The sequence below is a fragment of the Natrix helvetica genome (genome assembly GCF_964273705.1).
Source record: "Natrix helvetica genome assembly, chromosome: 4".
Lineage (NCBI taxonomy): Eukaryota > Metazoa > Chordata > Lepidosauria > Squamata > Natricidae > Natrix > Natrix helvetica.
The window spans coordinates 126067345-126083786 of NC_138550.1; the positions used below are offsets into that span (position 1 = coordinate 126067345).

The 16442-nt window shown below is 35.0% G+C and overlaps 1 protein-coding gene across 4 annotated transcripts in view; it reads left to right on the forward strand.

Annotated features, from left to right (window-relative positions):
* Positions 1-16442, forward strand: part of SPIDR (scaffold protein involved in DNA repair) — a 178006-nt gene that overhangs the window by 50105 nt on the left and 111459 nt on the right. For all 4 annotated transcript variants that reach the window (XR_014175424.1, XM_081953424.1, XM_081953425.1 and 1 more), the window contains 2 exons: positions 7169-7410; positions 8751-8851. Coding sequence is in view for 3 of the 4 variants with exons in the window: in XM_081953424.1 (XP_081809550.1) it covers positions 7169-7410; positions 8751-8851 (343 nt within the window). In the remaining variant the exon portion in view is untranslated. The remainder of the gene's footprint in view (positions 1-7168; positions 7411-8750; positions 8852-16442) is intronic.

Consider the following 16442-nt stretch of genomic DNA (forward strand, 5'->3'; position numbering starts at 1 on the left):
TTTATTATGTAAAGGGACTGGCTCAGGCTTTAATGGCTCATAGACAAAAGATGGGGGCAGGAAGCTGCAGGGAGAGTTACCTTGTCTTTTTGAAACATGTTTCTTTTCACATCCAGAGAATATTCTGCCTTTTCAATATTTCCTAGGATATTTCATTTTTCTGGGAGAGGGCTGGGTGATAACTTTCCACAGTATAATGCTATCAAAAGAATTATAATTTCTTATAATTCTTTTGATAGCATTATACTATGGGCAAAACTGAGACATTGTCATATTGAATTATGTTTGTGGCTGTCCATCTTAAAAAAAAAAGAATAAAACAAAATTGGACCCAGGTGGTTTATAACAAGTTCTATTACAAAGAAATCATATCTTGGAGCCCCCCTTCCCCCCAATGTTAAAATTTGGAGAGATAAGGGTTTTTTAAAGCATTTAACGAGAAAAATATTTATAATATAAATAGGAAAGTATGAAATATAGGCCTATGAGAGTGTTATTGATAACATGAATTAATCATTTCCTGTGATTTTATATTGTATTGACTTTTTCTCTATTTGTGAAGAAATGTTAACCTGCCTTCGGCATGGGAAATTAATGAGTAAACCATATATGTAGGGTTTTTTTTCCAGGAAAAAAAGGAGTCCTGAAAAAGAGGAAATGTTAGTGTTGGAAGAAATGTCCTTCTGGGTTCGGCTCCAAGTGGGGAAAAAGACACTGGAGACACGGAGGCTGCTTGGAAAGATGGTTTTAATGGTGGACAGGACCACATGGCTTGAGTCCTGAACAGAAAAGGTGATCACATGCTTCAATGTTGGTGGAGAAGAAGAGAAGGGAAGAGAAGGGAAGAGAAGAGCTTGCAGGGCTTTTTATAATCTGTTCTGCCCCACCTATCTGTTTCCTGTTCCTGTGTAAGAAATGTATTCTGATTGGTTGCCAGACTCCCATGGGCCCGTGCAAGGGCAACCCTCTAGGCTGAGTTTTGAATCCAGGTTTGATTGAGTTCAGATGCCATGTGGTCAGTTGAGTAAAAGGCAATATTATCCTGCCTTAATCCCATCACTCTGGAGCTGAAGAGGAGAACTCTTTATTATGTAAAGTGGACTAGCTTGGCCTTCTTAATGGCCCATTGACAAAGTGGGGATGGGCCGGAAGCTGCAGAAATTTACTTTGTGTTTAAAATGTGTTTCTCCCTTTTTCATATCCAGGAAAATATAATATTCTGCTTTTTCAATATGTCCTAGGATATTTCATTTTTCTGGGAGAGGGCTGGGTGATAACTTCCTACATTAGAAACTCAAGATGGCTGGGCTTTGGCATAAGAAGGGATAGAGAAAAATTCTGTCAGGCTTTCAAGATCCTGTTACTGCAATAACAATAAAAAGCAAGCCTACAGAACTTTTAGAGGGGGAAATGCTACATTTATCTTCTTTTTTTAAAGATCAATGAAAAATAATTGTAGGCTGCAAAGGAATACCTCGCATGTTGATCAGCTGTTCAGTGGCTACTACCTAGAAAGGCAGCAGCACCAGAACTAGCGATGGTAGGAAAGCTTGGAGGTGCTCAGCAGTGTTTATTTCAGAGTGGCAGCGAGTTTATTGGGCTTTTTAAAAAGCCAGCAGGCCACCCAGGGCTGCTTGGCAGGCAGCATTGCAGCATGCCTGATAACCAATTTTCATAGAATTGCTGCTATTGCCTGTTTCTTAACCTTGCCTATCCCAAAAATGGTTGACTCTTTGTATGATTTTGGAATTAGTTTTCTATTTTTTCTGAGAACCACAAATCCATAGAAAAGGTCAAACTAAAGTAGTTGGGAAGGATTGTGCAGTTTGAAGGTGAGGATAAGAGCCTGGAAGGATCATAAACCCCTTGTGAGCTCTGTAAAAATGTGAAGTGTGCAGACCCTTTGCTGTCTGCTTAAGCAGTAATTCCTGCATAAACACTAATGATACTAGAAACAAAATGTTTTTATATTCAAATTAAATGTAGAAAAACTTTCATTAAAGACTTCAGTGTGCAAAAGGAAGAGACTGCCCAAATGACTAAGAAAAGCAAAACAAGTTATTTCTGCAGAATGAAGTTGGGGTTGAAAGAAAAATATATATGTTAGAATAGTTTCTAGGAACAGAATAGAAACTCTTGAAAAAATGAGGAAATAAACTGTACTGAAGCCTTGCCCAACCTGAGCAGCCTCTAGACATATGGACTGCCACTCCCAGTTCTCACAAGAATACCCATATTACCTTGGGATTCTGGGTGTTGAGTATAGTCCATAGGTGGGTGCTTAGGTGGTAGAAGGTTACTGTAGAATATTAAAGGAAGACACGTTTTTCATAGCAAGTGGAGTATATTAGAGAGTCTGGTTGTAAAGAAAGATAATAAAAAGAGCCCAGTGGTGGAGGGAGCTCCAAAAACAAACTGTAGAAATAAATAGGGTAACTAATGTAGAATAATTCTTTAATAGCCATGTCATAAGGTTGTCTTCTTTCCTCTGTTCTATAATTTAGAAGGACCCTGGTATATTTAGTTAGGAATTTAAGAATCCACAGCAGAACATATTATTGAAAAGGCAAGCAAGTTGAATCACTATGCCTCATTCACTTCATGTGTTTTCATGCGAACAAAAGTCGTTTCAAATTTTTTGAAGCATGGCAGAAACTTGATATTACTTTCAAGAAAGATGTGTGAAGCTAAACAAATTTCTGATGTGGTACAGTTAACAGTTTGAAATATCAGGTTACCTCATGATAATATTTGTCATTTGGAAATAAAATTGGTAGAGGCATTAATTTACCTGTACGGGTATAAATGCCAAAGGTTAACACTATTACTTCTACAAGTGTATTAATGAAACAAATGTTTTCGAGGATGATTGCCACTTACTACATATAATCAATAGACAATGCAGCATAAAGAGACCATTGCTAAAGGAGGTCATAGTACAGAAGAGCCCAGCAGAATTTTTTTTTTTTTTGGTTATAGATCTCTGTTTAAAATATGTGGTGAATATTAGTTATTTATGTATTTATGGCATTTCAAAGGGCTTAGCACTCTTTCCTGTGGGAAAGACCTAGAATATTTGGGTTTTTTAGCTTGGAAAAATAGTGACCGGACAAAGGGTACAATACCACCAAATAAGAGTTGCAGGGGATTAGGGTTGGGACAAGAGTATTTCTTTGTCTCATTCTTACAAGCATCCCTAAGGCATCTTTTTGACCAGTATGAGAAACAAGTAGGCTGGACGAAGGCAGTCCTTAACCTAATCTAGCAGGGTTATTCTTAATTCCTAATGGCTCAATTTTCTTCGTTATAATCTGTCCCTAAACTGTTCCTTCGGGTCTCTAATCATGGATATACCCAGTTAATTGCGTTTACTGGTTGTACATAGCATGAAGTGTGCTAACCACAGAAACTGGCTTCCACAGCATAGTAAATTAAAATATAGTGACTATTTTGTGGTTGAGCATGTTGTATGAAAATAGTCTCCAATTTCTATTCCCCAGGATAATGGCTTGTAGTAGTCATATCTTCTGCTTATTAAAATAATTGTATGTCCAAATTGGTGGCTGCAAAATTTTAGATAAACTTTTCTTTAAATAATTATGGCAAAGGGCTGAATTGCACATATAATATTCATCTAATGGCTTTTAGGGTATGAATAATGACTTTGAAAGGGAATTATTAAAAGTGAATTTGGAATTATGGATATATTCCATTTATTTTCGTGTTCGTAATTTCCCTTCTTCTGAACTGACTTTTCTTGCTAAAGAAAGAACTATTATTATACTTATGAATAAGTGTAATATGAGCCATGATGGCGCAGTGGTTAGAATGCAGTATTGCAGGCTAACTGCCCAAGTTCAGGAGTTCAGTCTTGATCTGCTGAAAGTTGATTCAGCCTTCCATCTTTCTGTGGTCAGTAAAATGAACACTGTATTGAACAGCATATTGTTGGGAGCAATATGCTGACATTTGTAAACCACTCAGAGAGTAAAGCACTATGGGATGGTATATAAGTCTGAGTGCTATTGCTAAATTGTTTAACATATTAATTTGATACACTGCTTTTTGTTATATTCTTAACACCTGTGCAGAACATTATGCATGGGTGCTGTTCAGAAATGTTGGCCTGCAGCTGCCATAATTCCATATCCAGTTTAATTAACTGTATTAATTAAAGTCATGGACCCAATGGATCTAAAATGTTACAGGATATCATGTTAGTGAAATTTCCTGAAGAACATTTATGTATGGAATATTAAGAATGGATACTACATCTTAATGTTGAAATTCCAGATAATTGCTAGATGGCAGGAAGTACACTTTTCTGTCTTTCTTTGTTCCCATCTAATGGTTGCCTAGTCTACTATTAAGCATATTTGGAATGTTTGAGTTGTATCTACTTTCAAATTTCACTGGTTTAAAGACATCATTTGTATAATCCACATAATCTGTGACAGAATGTATATTCACAAAATTATCATCATTATCTGCTTATCCCAGGTCCCTCAAAAGGACTCATTAGGTAGGTAAAAATGTCAAATCCTGTCTGACTGACTGTACAATGAACTGTAATAATAAAACCTGTATGCTGCTTTCTGTTAAATGTGACTCACAACAATCAAAACAAAGACATCACAATAAAATCAACAAAACATAAAAGCTAACAATAAAAGATGTCACTCACGATGAAGCAAGGGGTTATATTGTGCCTTGCCAAAGGCCTGTTTGATAGAATAATGATAGAATGTTATGATTAATAGCTGAAAGAGGCCTTGTGCTAAGTTCAAAGATGGAGTTGTAGGCCTGCAGAGAAACTCTTTTATGTCTAAATAATTATTTTAGTGGTGTAAATAATTAGGGGTCAATAGATAATTAGGAAGAGATTCCATGAAACCTGAAGTGTAATATGAATCATGGTGTCGCAGTGGTTAGAATTGTTAGCTCTAATCCTGTTCCAAGTTGCTAATTACAGCCACCTTCGAACCTCTTTGTTATCATTTCTAATCCTGCCTCTTCCAGTGGTCCATAGATTTAGCTTCTGCTTTCTAATTCTACTGGTATATCTAGCATTTCACTCATGGTAACCAATTTGGGTATTAACTTAATCAGAGGAAGAGTAAATGGGCAGGAAAAGCTCTCAGTGTGATCTTGGAATGATAAGGTGTAAATAAAAAGGAAATCATTTTATCAAAGGGAAGTTTGCATATAGCTAGAATCAAGTTCTTGGAAGGAAGTCTCACTTGGGTAATCTACGTAATAATAATAAGATTGTTGAAGGCACTCCTGCTTGATAAGCCCTCACAGAAGATTTTTTTTTTAGAAATTATAATTTATCTACTGCTATGAATAAAGGAGTAAAACTTGCTTCAGTGTATGTATTAAACAGGTGAAAAGAAATTAACTCTTTTTTAAAAAAAATTCCAGAACTCCTTTGTTTCTCTTTCATTTTCCAATTTCCAAAGAATATTTTTATTTCTTATATATTGATGAGGAAGTCCCACTGCAATAATATATGAACCTTGATTTCTAAAACCAATGGTGATCATTTGTGATTTGTAATTTTATACTATAATTATTTGCACTACAAATGAAATATTTTAAAATGATACAATTTGTGTAAAGTCTGTCAATTGCTTTTTAAGGATGAGCTAAAAGCATGGAGGTTTTTTTTTAAAAAACACCAGGAAGCCAATCAACATAACTTAGATTTTCTTGATGGAATTATTCTTCCTTGAAAACAGGAAGTTTATAGTCTAAGCATGCAGTTGGATATTTAGGAGTTCAACTTCAGTTCATCTTGTCATAGTCACAAAGGTTTTAGTAATCCATTTTGATTGGATTGTATAATGAGATTTACACAAGGATCATCTTTGAAGGTTCAGTTGCTGTGAATACTACTAGAATATTCTCAGATGTGAGATTACTTAAAATAAATAAAAAGCACATTTAAATGAATAATTCTTTATTACACCAGCTATGCTGACTACTGCTCAGTTTCTTAATATAAGCTCATTATAAAAACATTTTTTTTTACTTTCCCTATATAAATTTCCTCATCTACTGTGCTCATTTTCACTTTTCATAACTTCCAAATATAATCAGCACATAAAATAACCTTTTTTACTATGGCATGAAAAATGTAAATATTCCTTGGTTTAAAATTTAAGACTATTTTCTGACAAAGGCTCTTGGCAAAACCATTTTTGGTCAGTTACCATTCAAATAGTTAAGTTTCCCAGTAAGCTTATGATTACTGGAAATGACTGTAGTATAATAATGGATGTCATGTTCCAAGATCAGTATTTAAGGCTAGTGGGAAAACCTGTGGAATCTTAGTTGGACATTTATAATAAGTTAGCCTTACACAACCTTGGTACAGTAGCTACAATGTTTGTAATTCAGCAAAGTGGAAACACACTGGTTACTCCTTAACGTATGACCACAATTGAGCCCAAATTTTCTTTTGTTAAGTGAGACAATCGTTAAATGAGTTTTGCCCCATTTTATAACCTTTCTTGCCACAATTGTTAAGTGGCTCACTGTAGTGATTAAATTAGTAACATGGTTGTTAAATGAATCTGGCTTCCCCTTTGACTTTGCTTCTCAGAAGGTCACAAATGTGATTACATGACCTGGGGACACTGCAATCCTCATAAACATGAGTCAGTTGCCAAGCATCTGAATTTTGATCATGTGATGATGGGGATGTTGCAATCGTCATAAGTGTGAAAAACTATCATAAGTCACTTTTTCAGTTCCGTTGTAACTTTGGACAGTCATAAAGGAACTGTTGTGAATTGAGGACTACTATTCCTGAACTATGTAGGTTCAGTTGTTCAGGATAAGGTCTGTTTCTATGATTTTTCGTTAATAATGATTCTTATTCCTTAAGTTAGCTACCGTATTTTGGGTGTTGCTTGTGTTGCATACTAACAATATTTTTTTAACTATTGTTAAGTATGTCACTTTTGAACCAGAAAGGTGGACTTTATTTCCTTCAACAAATAAATAAAATATAGCTACATTGGTCACGTTGAGTCCTCACATTCTGGATATATGGTGATGAATTATATATTTCCATGATTGTAAATCTTTATTGGTTAGTTACACTAATTCATTAGCTTCTTTCAATAGATGTTTTTTTTCTATCTTGACAATTTCTCCACAGATTTCAGAATATTCATCAGATGATGACAATTTTGAAGGAAGCAATGTAGAAACAGAAGCTACTAATTTAGAGTTTCCTAAAAAGTTCCAGTTCTGTTTTGGAGTAGGGTTTGAAACAGACACAGGAAGATCAGCCACTGACTGGCTAAAATCTGCTCAGACCCTTCTACAAACTCCTAAGAAAAAAATAGAAAAAAGTTTGAAGACTCCAGAAGATTCTGCAAAAAAAAGAAAATTGCTGAGGTATGCATCAGTTGTTTAAAGTAACTACATTAATTTTAGAGTTACCGTATTTTTCAGGTATAAGACGCACCAGAGTATAAGATGCACCAAGATTTTGAAGATGTAAATTAAAAAAAGGTTTTTGCCCTCCCCAGACCCCAGAGCACTCTACAGGTCTCCCAAACCTTCTGCACGCCTCGTTTTTGCAAAACTCAGGCATGTTTTTCATACATTTTTGCCCTCCCCAGTTCCCAGAAGCACTTTATAGGCCTCTCAAACCCCCTGCATGTCCATTTTTGCAAAAAATGGGATGCAGGGTTTCAGGAAGCCAAAAATGCTGTATTCAGTGTATAAGACACACCCGGATTTTCATCCTGTTTTCTGGGGGGCGGGGGGGGGGGGCGTCTTACACTTTTGAAACCTTAAAATTTGAAAACCTTAACCTTTTCCTCTAATGTTTGCAACTTTGGAATGGCAACTTTGCCATTCCAATCTCCAATCATGAGCAGCACGTCTTAATTGTATGTCGATTTCAAACTGTACTTAATCATAGAAATCAACAATCTCCTCTTTTGCATTGGTAGTTAGGGCATAAACTTGAAACATTGTCTTAATAAAAATACATATTATGGCACAAAAATACTCCAGAACTTATAATACAAGGTTTCACTTAAATATGACAATCAAGCAAAAGTCTTTAGTGTGGCTTCAATACAGATTTTTCTTCACAGATGTAATTTAAAATAGGATCACAGCTGAAATTGATGTTTAAGAAGTGAATTATTAGTTATTAAATCATGCAACTGACAGAGCAATTCTTGTTCTTAGCTTCAAGAGTATTGAATATTATTTGCAAATAAGTAAGTTTCAGAATTGCTTTTAATAACATTGTTTTGAAGGCTGTTCCCTTTACAAATACAGAACTTTTTCAGCTATGGACAATTTTCAGACTACAGAAAGTGCACACTTGACCTAGCTTAAGAAATGAATCATGAGGTCAAGTATGCACAAGGAGTATTTTGGGACACATTCCTTACCAGTGGTCACTTGTCTTCCAGTAATATGCTGTAGGGCAATGGTCAAAAGTACACTTGTGTTGAATGAAATTGCACTCTTCAGGTGGAACATTATTCTGACCCAAAGAGTATCCTTTTATTCTTATTTTTACTGTATATTGAAACTGCCTATATTAAATGTAGGATTTATTACACACACACTGTATGAATCTATTCACATAACTATTTTTGCAATATTCTTCTGCTGCTAAGAACTCTAGAAATTGTGTGTTGCATTTATTTAACAAAGCCTTGAGAAAATCAGTGAATTTTGAGAATTTGAAAAGGAATTTCTTTTGTCTCTAGGGGTGGGCTAGCAGAAAGATTGAATACACTTCAAAATAGAAAGAGATCTGCAGTAAACTTTTGGAGGCATCAATGTACCTCTCACCATGATACAGTTTCAGGTAAGTACTATAATATTTTACTATGATTTGGAAGAATATAATTTTTAAACAATTTTAATTATATTGATATGACTTCGTAACTGTATGATTTCAAGGCTTGAGGATCATAATATGCTTATCACCCAGAGTCCTCTATGGGGGAGATAGGCATTTAAGAAGTTTGATGTATAAATATTTTGTGTTACTTCTTGAAGGAAAAAACATGAAAAACTTATATTTATTTACACTCAGTGATGTCTTTTCAACATATATGTTCGGTAGCTTTTAAATGTTAATTGTAAACATTACTAATTATCCTAAGTCTCGTAGAATACAGTGCAAAAATAGATTAACTGGCAAGTATATGAACTTGAGTATATCCAATGTGCTACTGTGGAGCTACAGAATCATGGGAATTTGCTATAATGCCTTGCCCAAAATGTGCTATCCATTGCTGTAATGGATTCAAGTCTAATCTGGATCAGTTACAATCTTTCCAGAGTTGTCTTGATATCCTGGGTTGAACCTTCTATCTTTGTGTTCCCATGTAACTTTATGGCAAACAAACTGGATCTATTATGCAAATATGCCCAAACCATCTCAGCCAGCATTTTTTGTTTCATCAGTTATTGTTGACTGGTTGCAATATTGTTAACACATGGTTTCTTTTTTCACGATGGTTTATCACTATACTGCCAAATACCCCTAGAAGGTTTCCAGTTTTTAATCTCTGGTTAAAGAAGCATTCGTGATTTAGCCTAATATAGCGGGACTGGTAATACCACTGACTGAAACATTTGCAACCTTGCGTTTTAATACTTTTTAAAAAATTCTGGTCACTGACAGAATTACAAACAAACACATTTTACAAATAAAAGTAAAAATCAAACAAGATAAAACATTACAATTGACGGTAGCTTTGTCAGTGGATAATCAAAGTGTGCCTGATTTTACAGGCAGCATAATAAAATGTTGCTATGTTCAAGCAGACTAAATCTGATGTGAAACTGTTTCAGATCAGATCGGAATTTCTCAGGTGTTTTACCAGATAAGGAATTATAAGGTCCGTTCTTGAGTCTTTGTAAAGTGTTGCAGTACAACAGGACATGAACTGAAGTTTCAACAGTCCCTTGTCCACAGGGGACTGGGGTACAGTCTCAGCTCATAGGTTTTTTTTTCATCAGCCCCCTAAAACTGTTGTGTAGAGAGCATTGAAATATGCTAAAGGTAGTACTTTTCAGAATTTGGAATGAATTATGTGATGCAAATAACTTGTTGGTTTGTAAAAAAAAAAAAGTTTAACTGCTCAGAAAAATGTTCTTAGGTAGAGCATACTGATCCTGTTGGACTTTCTGGTCTTTGAAATGTTGTTTAAATGCTCTGAGTGCAAACTCTTGAGTTTATTACCCATCATTAGGAATCCATTGGAAAAGCTGAGATGCTGAAGTTTTTGTGAAATATTGTCCTGAACAATATTGGTTTGTAATTGACCTCAATAAGGAGATAACTCAGTGCTGTGGTAAATAACAATAACTTCAAACAATATGCCATGAATCAGATCCATGAACCAATGATTGCCTTCCCTCCCTCCTTCCTTAATACTACATGTAGGAAGCAAGTGGTTACCCGAAATATATCCCTTAGAAATATAGAAATGGACACTTTCAAGAGCACTATGAAGTGTAAGGTCATAGCTGGGTACCAAAAAGTAGTTGTGCACAAGTCTTAGCTGAATATAATTTCAGTGCTTCTGGGATTTATTGTGTTCCTCTGGTGAAGTGAAAAGACTGAATAATGGCTGCTATTTTGAAATAATGGAAAAGCTTGTAGCTCGGATTTTAGATTTTGGCAGTGGTTTGCTCTCCAAGCTTGTTTCAATTTAGTTTCTGAACGTTTCGTTACCAGACTAGGTAACATCATCAGCAGGATTGTCTTGTCATATTCTCCTTAGCTTATAAATGTCTTGTGTGCCAGTGTGTTCAATTGGTTGTTTGGTTGGTTGTTCGTTTGGAGCTATATTTAAATTCCGAGCAATGGATTGGTTCTTTTGTTGATTGGTTGTTTGAATGGTCTGGTTTCTTATATATGCTTGATCTGGGCCAATATGTTTGTTAATTTTGCTCCTTTGGTAAAATACCAGGCCTCAACAAAGTAATGTGCATGGTGTTAAAATAAAGGCAAGACCTTTATTTCTCAAGTAAGTTCGGCATACTTGCTTGTGAAATCTCTTCACACTCTTCTTGAAGGGGATGGCAGCTTCAATAATCTTTACAAATCATTGTTGATACTCCCCATGACCTGCTGCTGGATAAAACGTGGAGCAAACAAAACAGCCCTACTTGCTCCCAGCTTCCTCCCTCTACTGAAGAGGTAGCAGAAAAGAGATAATATTAACCTTTTGCCATAAGCAGTAGATGAGTAAACAAGAACATCGGTGACAGCACCAATGTCCTCTCCCACCCACCCCCATGCTGCTTATTGCAATAGTGAAATATCATAGATATCAAAAACTATCTTGATCTTCATGAGCCAGTTTTTCTCCTTTTTTTGTATTTAGAGTTGGATGGTCTACGCAGTATTTTATTGACTATGGACAGCAGTTTTTTTCATTTGTAGCTGGCTTCTTTGCTAAAGATAGAGATTAGGATTGCTTGCTTTGTGAATGTGATAATTGTCTTGCTTCCATGTGCTTGGTATTTGTTCTGGAGTACAGAACAACTGAATTAGGAAGTGCAATTGTCATAATAAAGAGTCATCTTGAGACTTCAGTGCTTCTGCTATGATCTCATCACATCCAACAGCTTTGTTTTACTTAAATAGTAGCATATCTGCTTTGATGTTCACAGGGTTTGGAAGCTCCTCTGGTACTAGTTCATCAAGAAGGTGTAAGTTGTGGAGTGGTTCTACAGGTGGTATATCAGATTCTTTGTGATTATATAGCTGGTGGAAATGTTCGTTCCATCATTTCAAACTTCAGTAATGCAACTTCAGTAAAAGGTATCATGGGCATTGTGAATGTGGCCACTGATATGCATACAATCCCAAAGATGTCACAACATGATATGTATTGTCCAGTGTTCCCATTGCTTGATAACTTTTTGCTGTTCTGCAACAGCATTATCACAGTATCTTATTTGTTCCAATTGCAGATGATGGCAGATGGCATGGTGGACTTGTTGGTATTATCAAATATATTACATATTTACATTTGATTAACGGAGAAGAAGAAAATATGGGAGGAGGGAGGAGCCAGAAGATAGTCAATGGGCAAAAGAGTATAAGTTTCTCAGTTAGCTATCACATTTTTTTAAAAAAATTGAATTTTCTTCTCCCTCTCAAAAAAGAGTAAAAATGTAGATTTACATTGTACTCCCATATTAATGATAGGATACAGGACTGATCTACAATTCCTTAAACCAGAATTTTATTCTTTCTGAAATTATCTGTACTTTAAGAAGCTTCAGATAGTCGTGTGTCTTTGAGTTCTATGAAGTTCTTCTTTATTTTTGAATCTGACATGTTGCACAAGCTTTCTCTGTATGACCAAGATCCAACTCTGAAATGTGCATGCTATTTGTTTAAAGAAATACAAAAAGGACAATGCCATTTGGCTGCTTATTTTGCATGAAAGTCTGCATTTTAGGGGTGCAATAATACCCATACTCCATTTAGATTATTTATATTGATAAGACTATTTAATTGTCTCCCTCCAATATCTTAATAACATGATATTTTATCATTGCTGTCAATTTCAGTGAATGCTGGAAGTAAATATTTTAGAGTTCCAGAGAATGGCAGATTTCCAGTGTTCCTTTCGTAACCTCTGATCACCTCTTTTTTTTTGTCATTGAAAAAAAGTATACTTTGTATCTTTCTGTGTAAGGCACATACAAACACATTTGTTAATTAGTCGCCCTTACAATAGTCCAAGAGATGTGTTTAAAAGAAGCTAGAAAATACATATCAATATCTTTATCTTAAATCATAGACTTCCAAATAGGATTATATGCCTGTAGTTTTTTCTCACATCTTATTTGCGGAAAGTAAAGTGCTAGTTAAGTAAAAGTAAACATTTTTTAAGTCTAAGCTTTTATGATTAGGCTTAAAGTAGCACTTACTTAAGTTTGTACAATGTGTGTACACTCCCCTTTTTTCTCTATGGATTGAGTCATTGGTTTTATGTTTAAAAAGCTTCTCCTGCCAGATGTCTTCTGGCTTAGTTGGTACACCTGTGCACAAGTATCTGTAACCTCCTTCAACAGAAAATAAGAACAATGAAAGAATGTTGTTATATAATTGATAAGCTTTGCAGACTTAACAGGATTATATTTTTGGAAAGAAACCATCCTAAATGTTCAGCACAGAAAAGTTCTCCTAAGGAACAATTTCTATAGGGAAGATAATTTAAGAAGTACCCAATTTATTTATTTATTTATTTTTGCTGCTGGGCTTTTCTTGGGACTTTCCCAAATACTGACCTGGCTTTCCCAAAGGTTCCTTCATTCTCCCAGGGAAAGAAGTATGTATAGAAGAACAGAAAGAATAAGATAGACAATGACATTATGACATTTAAAATCATATACTTTCACAAATGTAACATTCGTTGTTTCAACTTGATGCATATTTCTTTTTTGTGTTCTTGTGGAAATGGAATAATATCAAATCTAATGAAGTTGTTTTTTAAAGGAAAAGAAAAAGAAAAACAACATCAGAAATGAGGGAGAAATCCATAGAGGTGAAGAGGGATAAAAATGATGAGTGAACAAGGAACCAAATCAGAACATTGGAGAAAAACAAAACCACCAGATAAAGATTATATGAAGGTGTCACTGAAATGGACAATGGTTTTGATGGAATCACTGTAAATGATATGGGAATGTCCTCTCTTTTAATTTTAAAAATCTATTTCTTTGACTATAAAAAGGCCTTCAGTTATGTCAGTCATTCAAGTTATAATGCCTTTAGAAAATTGGAATTCCAGAATATCTCATTATTCTCATACACATCTGCCATTCTCTGGAACACTAAATTATTTACTACTAGCATTCACTGAATTAATAATATCTATATATCCATTGATCATGGGTAGTGAGCATTCCATTCATTGAAAATGGACATGCCTTTTTTTTTTTTTTGCCAAGATCTAAATCTGCTCTGAAGAAGCCAACAGCACAATTAGTCATGTCAAGTCATGTTCATTGTCTCATATTGTATTGTCTGGAAGTGATTTGATGAATTTCAGGTCTTTATAAAATTAGTTGTTAACACTATAATTCCTGTTTTGTTTGCACGATAAAATGTAACATCATGATATTATTTCAAATGGTAAGTGGCATCGTAGTTATTTATACTGTTTCATTTTTAGAGATATGACTTTGAGATTAAGTAACATGAGAAACAAAAGAACTGTGCATTTGTTATACTGGGGAACAACATCCAATTGTTTAAAATCAGATTGTATATTTTTGATTGGATTTTTAAATAATTGGTAGATAATTTGCTTTATTAAAAACTTGAATGAATAAATGAACTGTAATTCAAACTAAAATATCCACAGATAAATACATTTTGTCAGAATTCAGGTATGTAATCTGGCTGAGAGAATATCTATGATATAATATTATGTAGGATAACTCTGGTTATATAGGTAATCCTCGATTTACAACAGTTCATTTAGTGACTGTTCACTAAATATTACAATGGCACTGAAAAAAGTGACTTATGACCATTTTTCACACTTATGACCATTGCGGCATTCCCCATGGTCACATGATCAAAATTCAGATGTTTGGCAAGTGACTCATATTTATGACGGTTGCACTGCCTCTAGGGTCATGTTATCACTTTTGTAACCTTCTGGCAAGCAAAGTCAATGTAGAAGCCAAATTCACTTAACAACTGTGTTACTAATCTAACAACCACAGTGATTCACTCAATAACTGTGACAAGAAAGGTCGTAAAATGGGGCAAAACTTACTTAACAAATGTTTCACTTAGCAACAGAAATCTTGGGCTTCAGAAGAAAGGTTTCTGATGCTTTTTATGTATTTGGAGAAATTGAAGGTAAAAGAAATTGAGCTTCTTTCCGAAGAGGAGCAGCAAATCGATGCCATATTCATCTAGTTTATGTTAAAGATCTATAATGACCCACTCTGAACCCAAAATGGGCTCTGAATGTCATTTTTAGAGTGAAAGAAGGACCTCCAAAATGCTTGCCAAGATTAGAAGCCAAGAATTTGTCATCACTCAGATCATCTGATTGAATAATCACAACATGAGGAATTAGAGGGTAAACTGCTCCGAATCCTCAGTTGCTCTCTAGAACCTTTATTTGCTAGAACAGGGAAACATTTGATAGCTTACATCAGTTGAATCTTCCTTCTTTCCTTCCCTCCCTCCCTCCCTCCCTCCCTCCCCTTCTCTTACATTGATTCTTACCTCAAAATCTAACAGAATCCAGGTCTACTCATTCAGCAGTATAACAGAACTAGCTCTCAACTATACAAATGGGGCCAAAACAATATGTGTCTATAAATATAGCTTAGAGTGAGAGGAGAAAATTCCATCCATTTCTTTTCATTAGAAAGAGCAATGTCTTGTATTTCAGCTTAAATATCACTTTTCGCTAGAAAGGCAGCAGTTCCTTATAAAACACCGTCTATTAGTTAAGTTCTCTAGTTCCCAATTATGGAGGCTACTTTGCCTTTCTCAGTCATTTCTGTTATGAATGCACATAGTTGTTTGATTGCAAGGCTCATAGTCATTAAAAAAAATACCAAGATGACAGTAGCTGGCCATCTTTTATGGCTGCTTTTGATACCACAACAATTTGTCATTAGAGCATATGTCAACTTCTCAGAGGATATAATTTAGAAGTCCAGAATGTTATTGCTGCAGTTATTTGGCAATAGCATGTCCTTCCTCAGAGAAGCAAAGACAGATGCTCACTTCCTGCATTGGAAAGGGAAAAAAATGCTATCACCATATGGATCATGTAAAACTAATAGTAAACATAGTAGAATGAGGGAGAAGGGGCAGAGTTAAGAGATCTATTTTGGATTCTTTTTTTATAGCAGATTGGTGAAATATGTATGAGAGTTTCTAAGCCAAATAGGATCAAGTGCAACAAATCTTTCTGAATGAATCAGATTCATACCAATTTGCTAATGGAAGTGTCAATTTTAGTTATTATTTCTAGGTTTCTCCATGGAAATTAGCTTTGTGTATGTTTCTTTGCTTCAATCTTTTGTCTGCTTGATATGGCTGGCACCATAGTACTAATAAGAGCTCTTTAATGTGTTGATTGTGAGGTATTGATTGGATGTTGTGCTGATTATAGTCATTTCTTTGTTTTTAATGCTGCTTTTTATTGATTTTTATATGTTTGTCCTATATATATATATATAGGAGAGAATGTTAGAATAGCTAAATGCAGCCTGAACCTGACATATATTCAAAATCAAGCAACTGCTGAGAGCGGACTTAATTTAGAATGGTCTGCCTTTATACAGTATATACATACACACCCAAGCATCCTTTTCCTGAAAGCTCTTAAGTCAATCAAGGTATGCCTTAAGTGTAAGCTGCCTCTGAGAAGGTAGAAACTAACTTG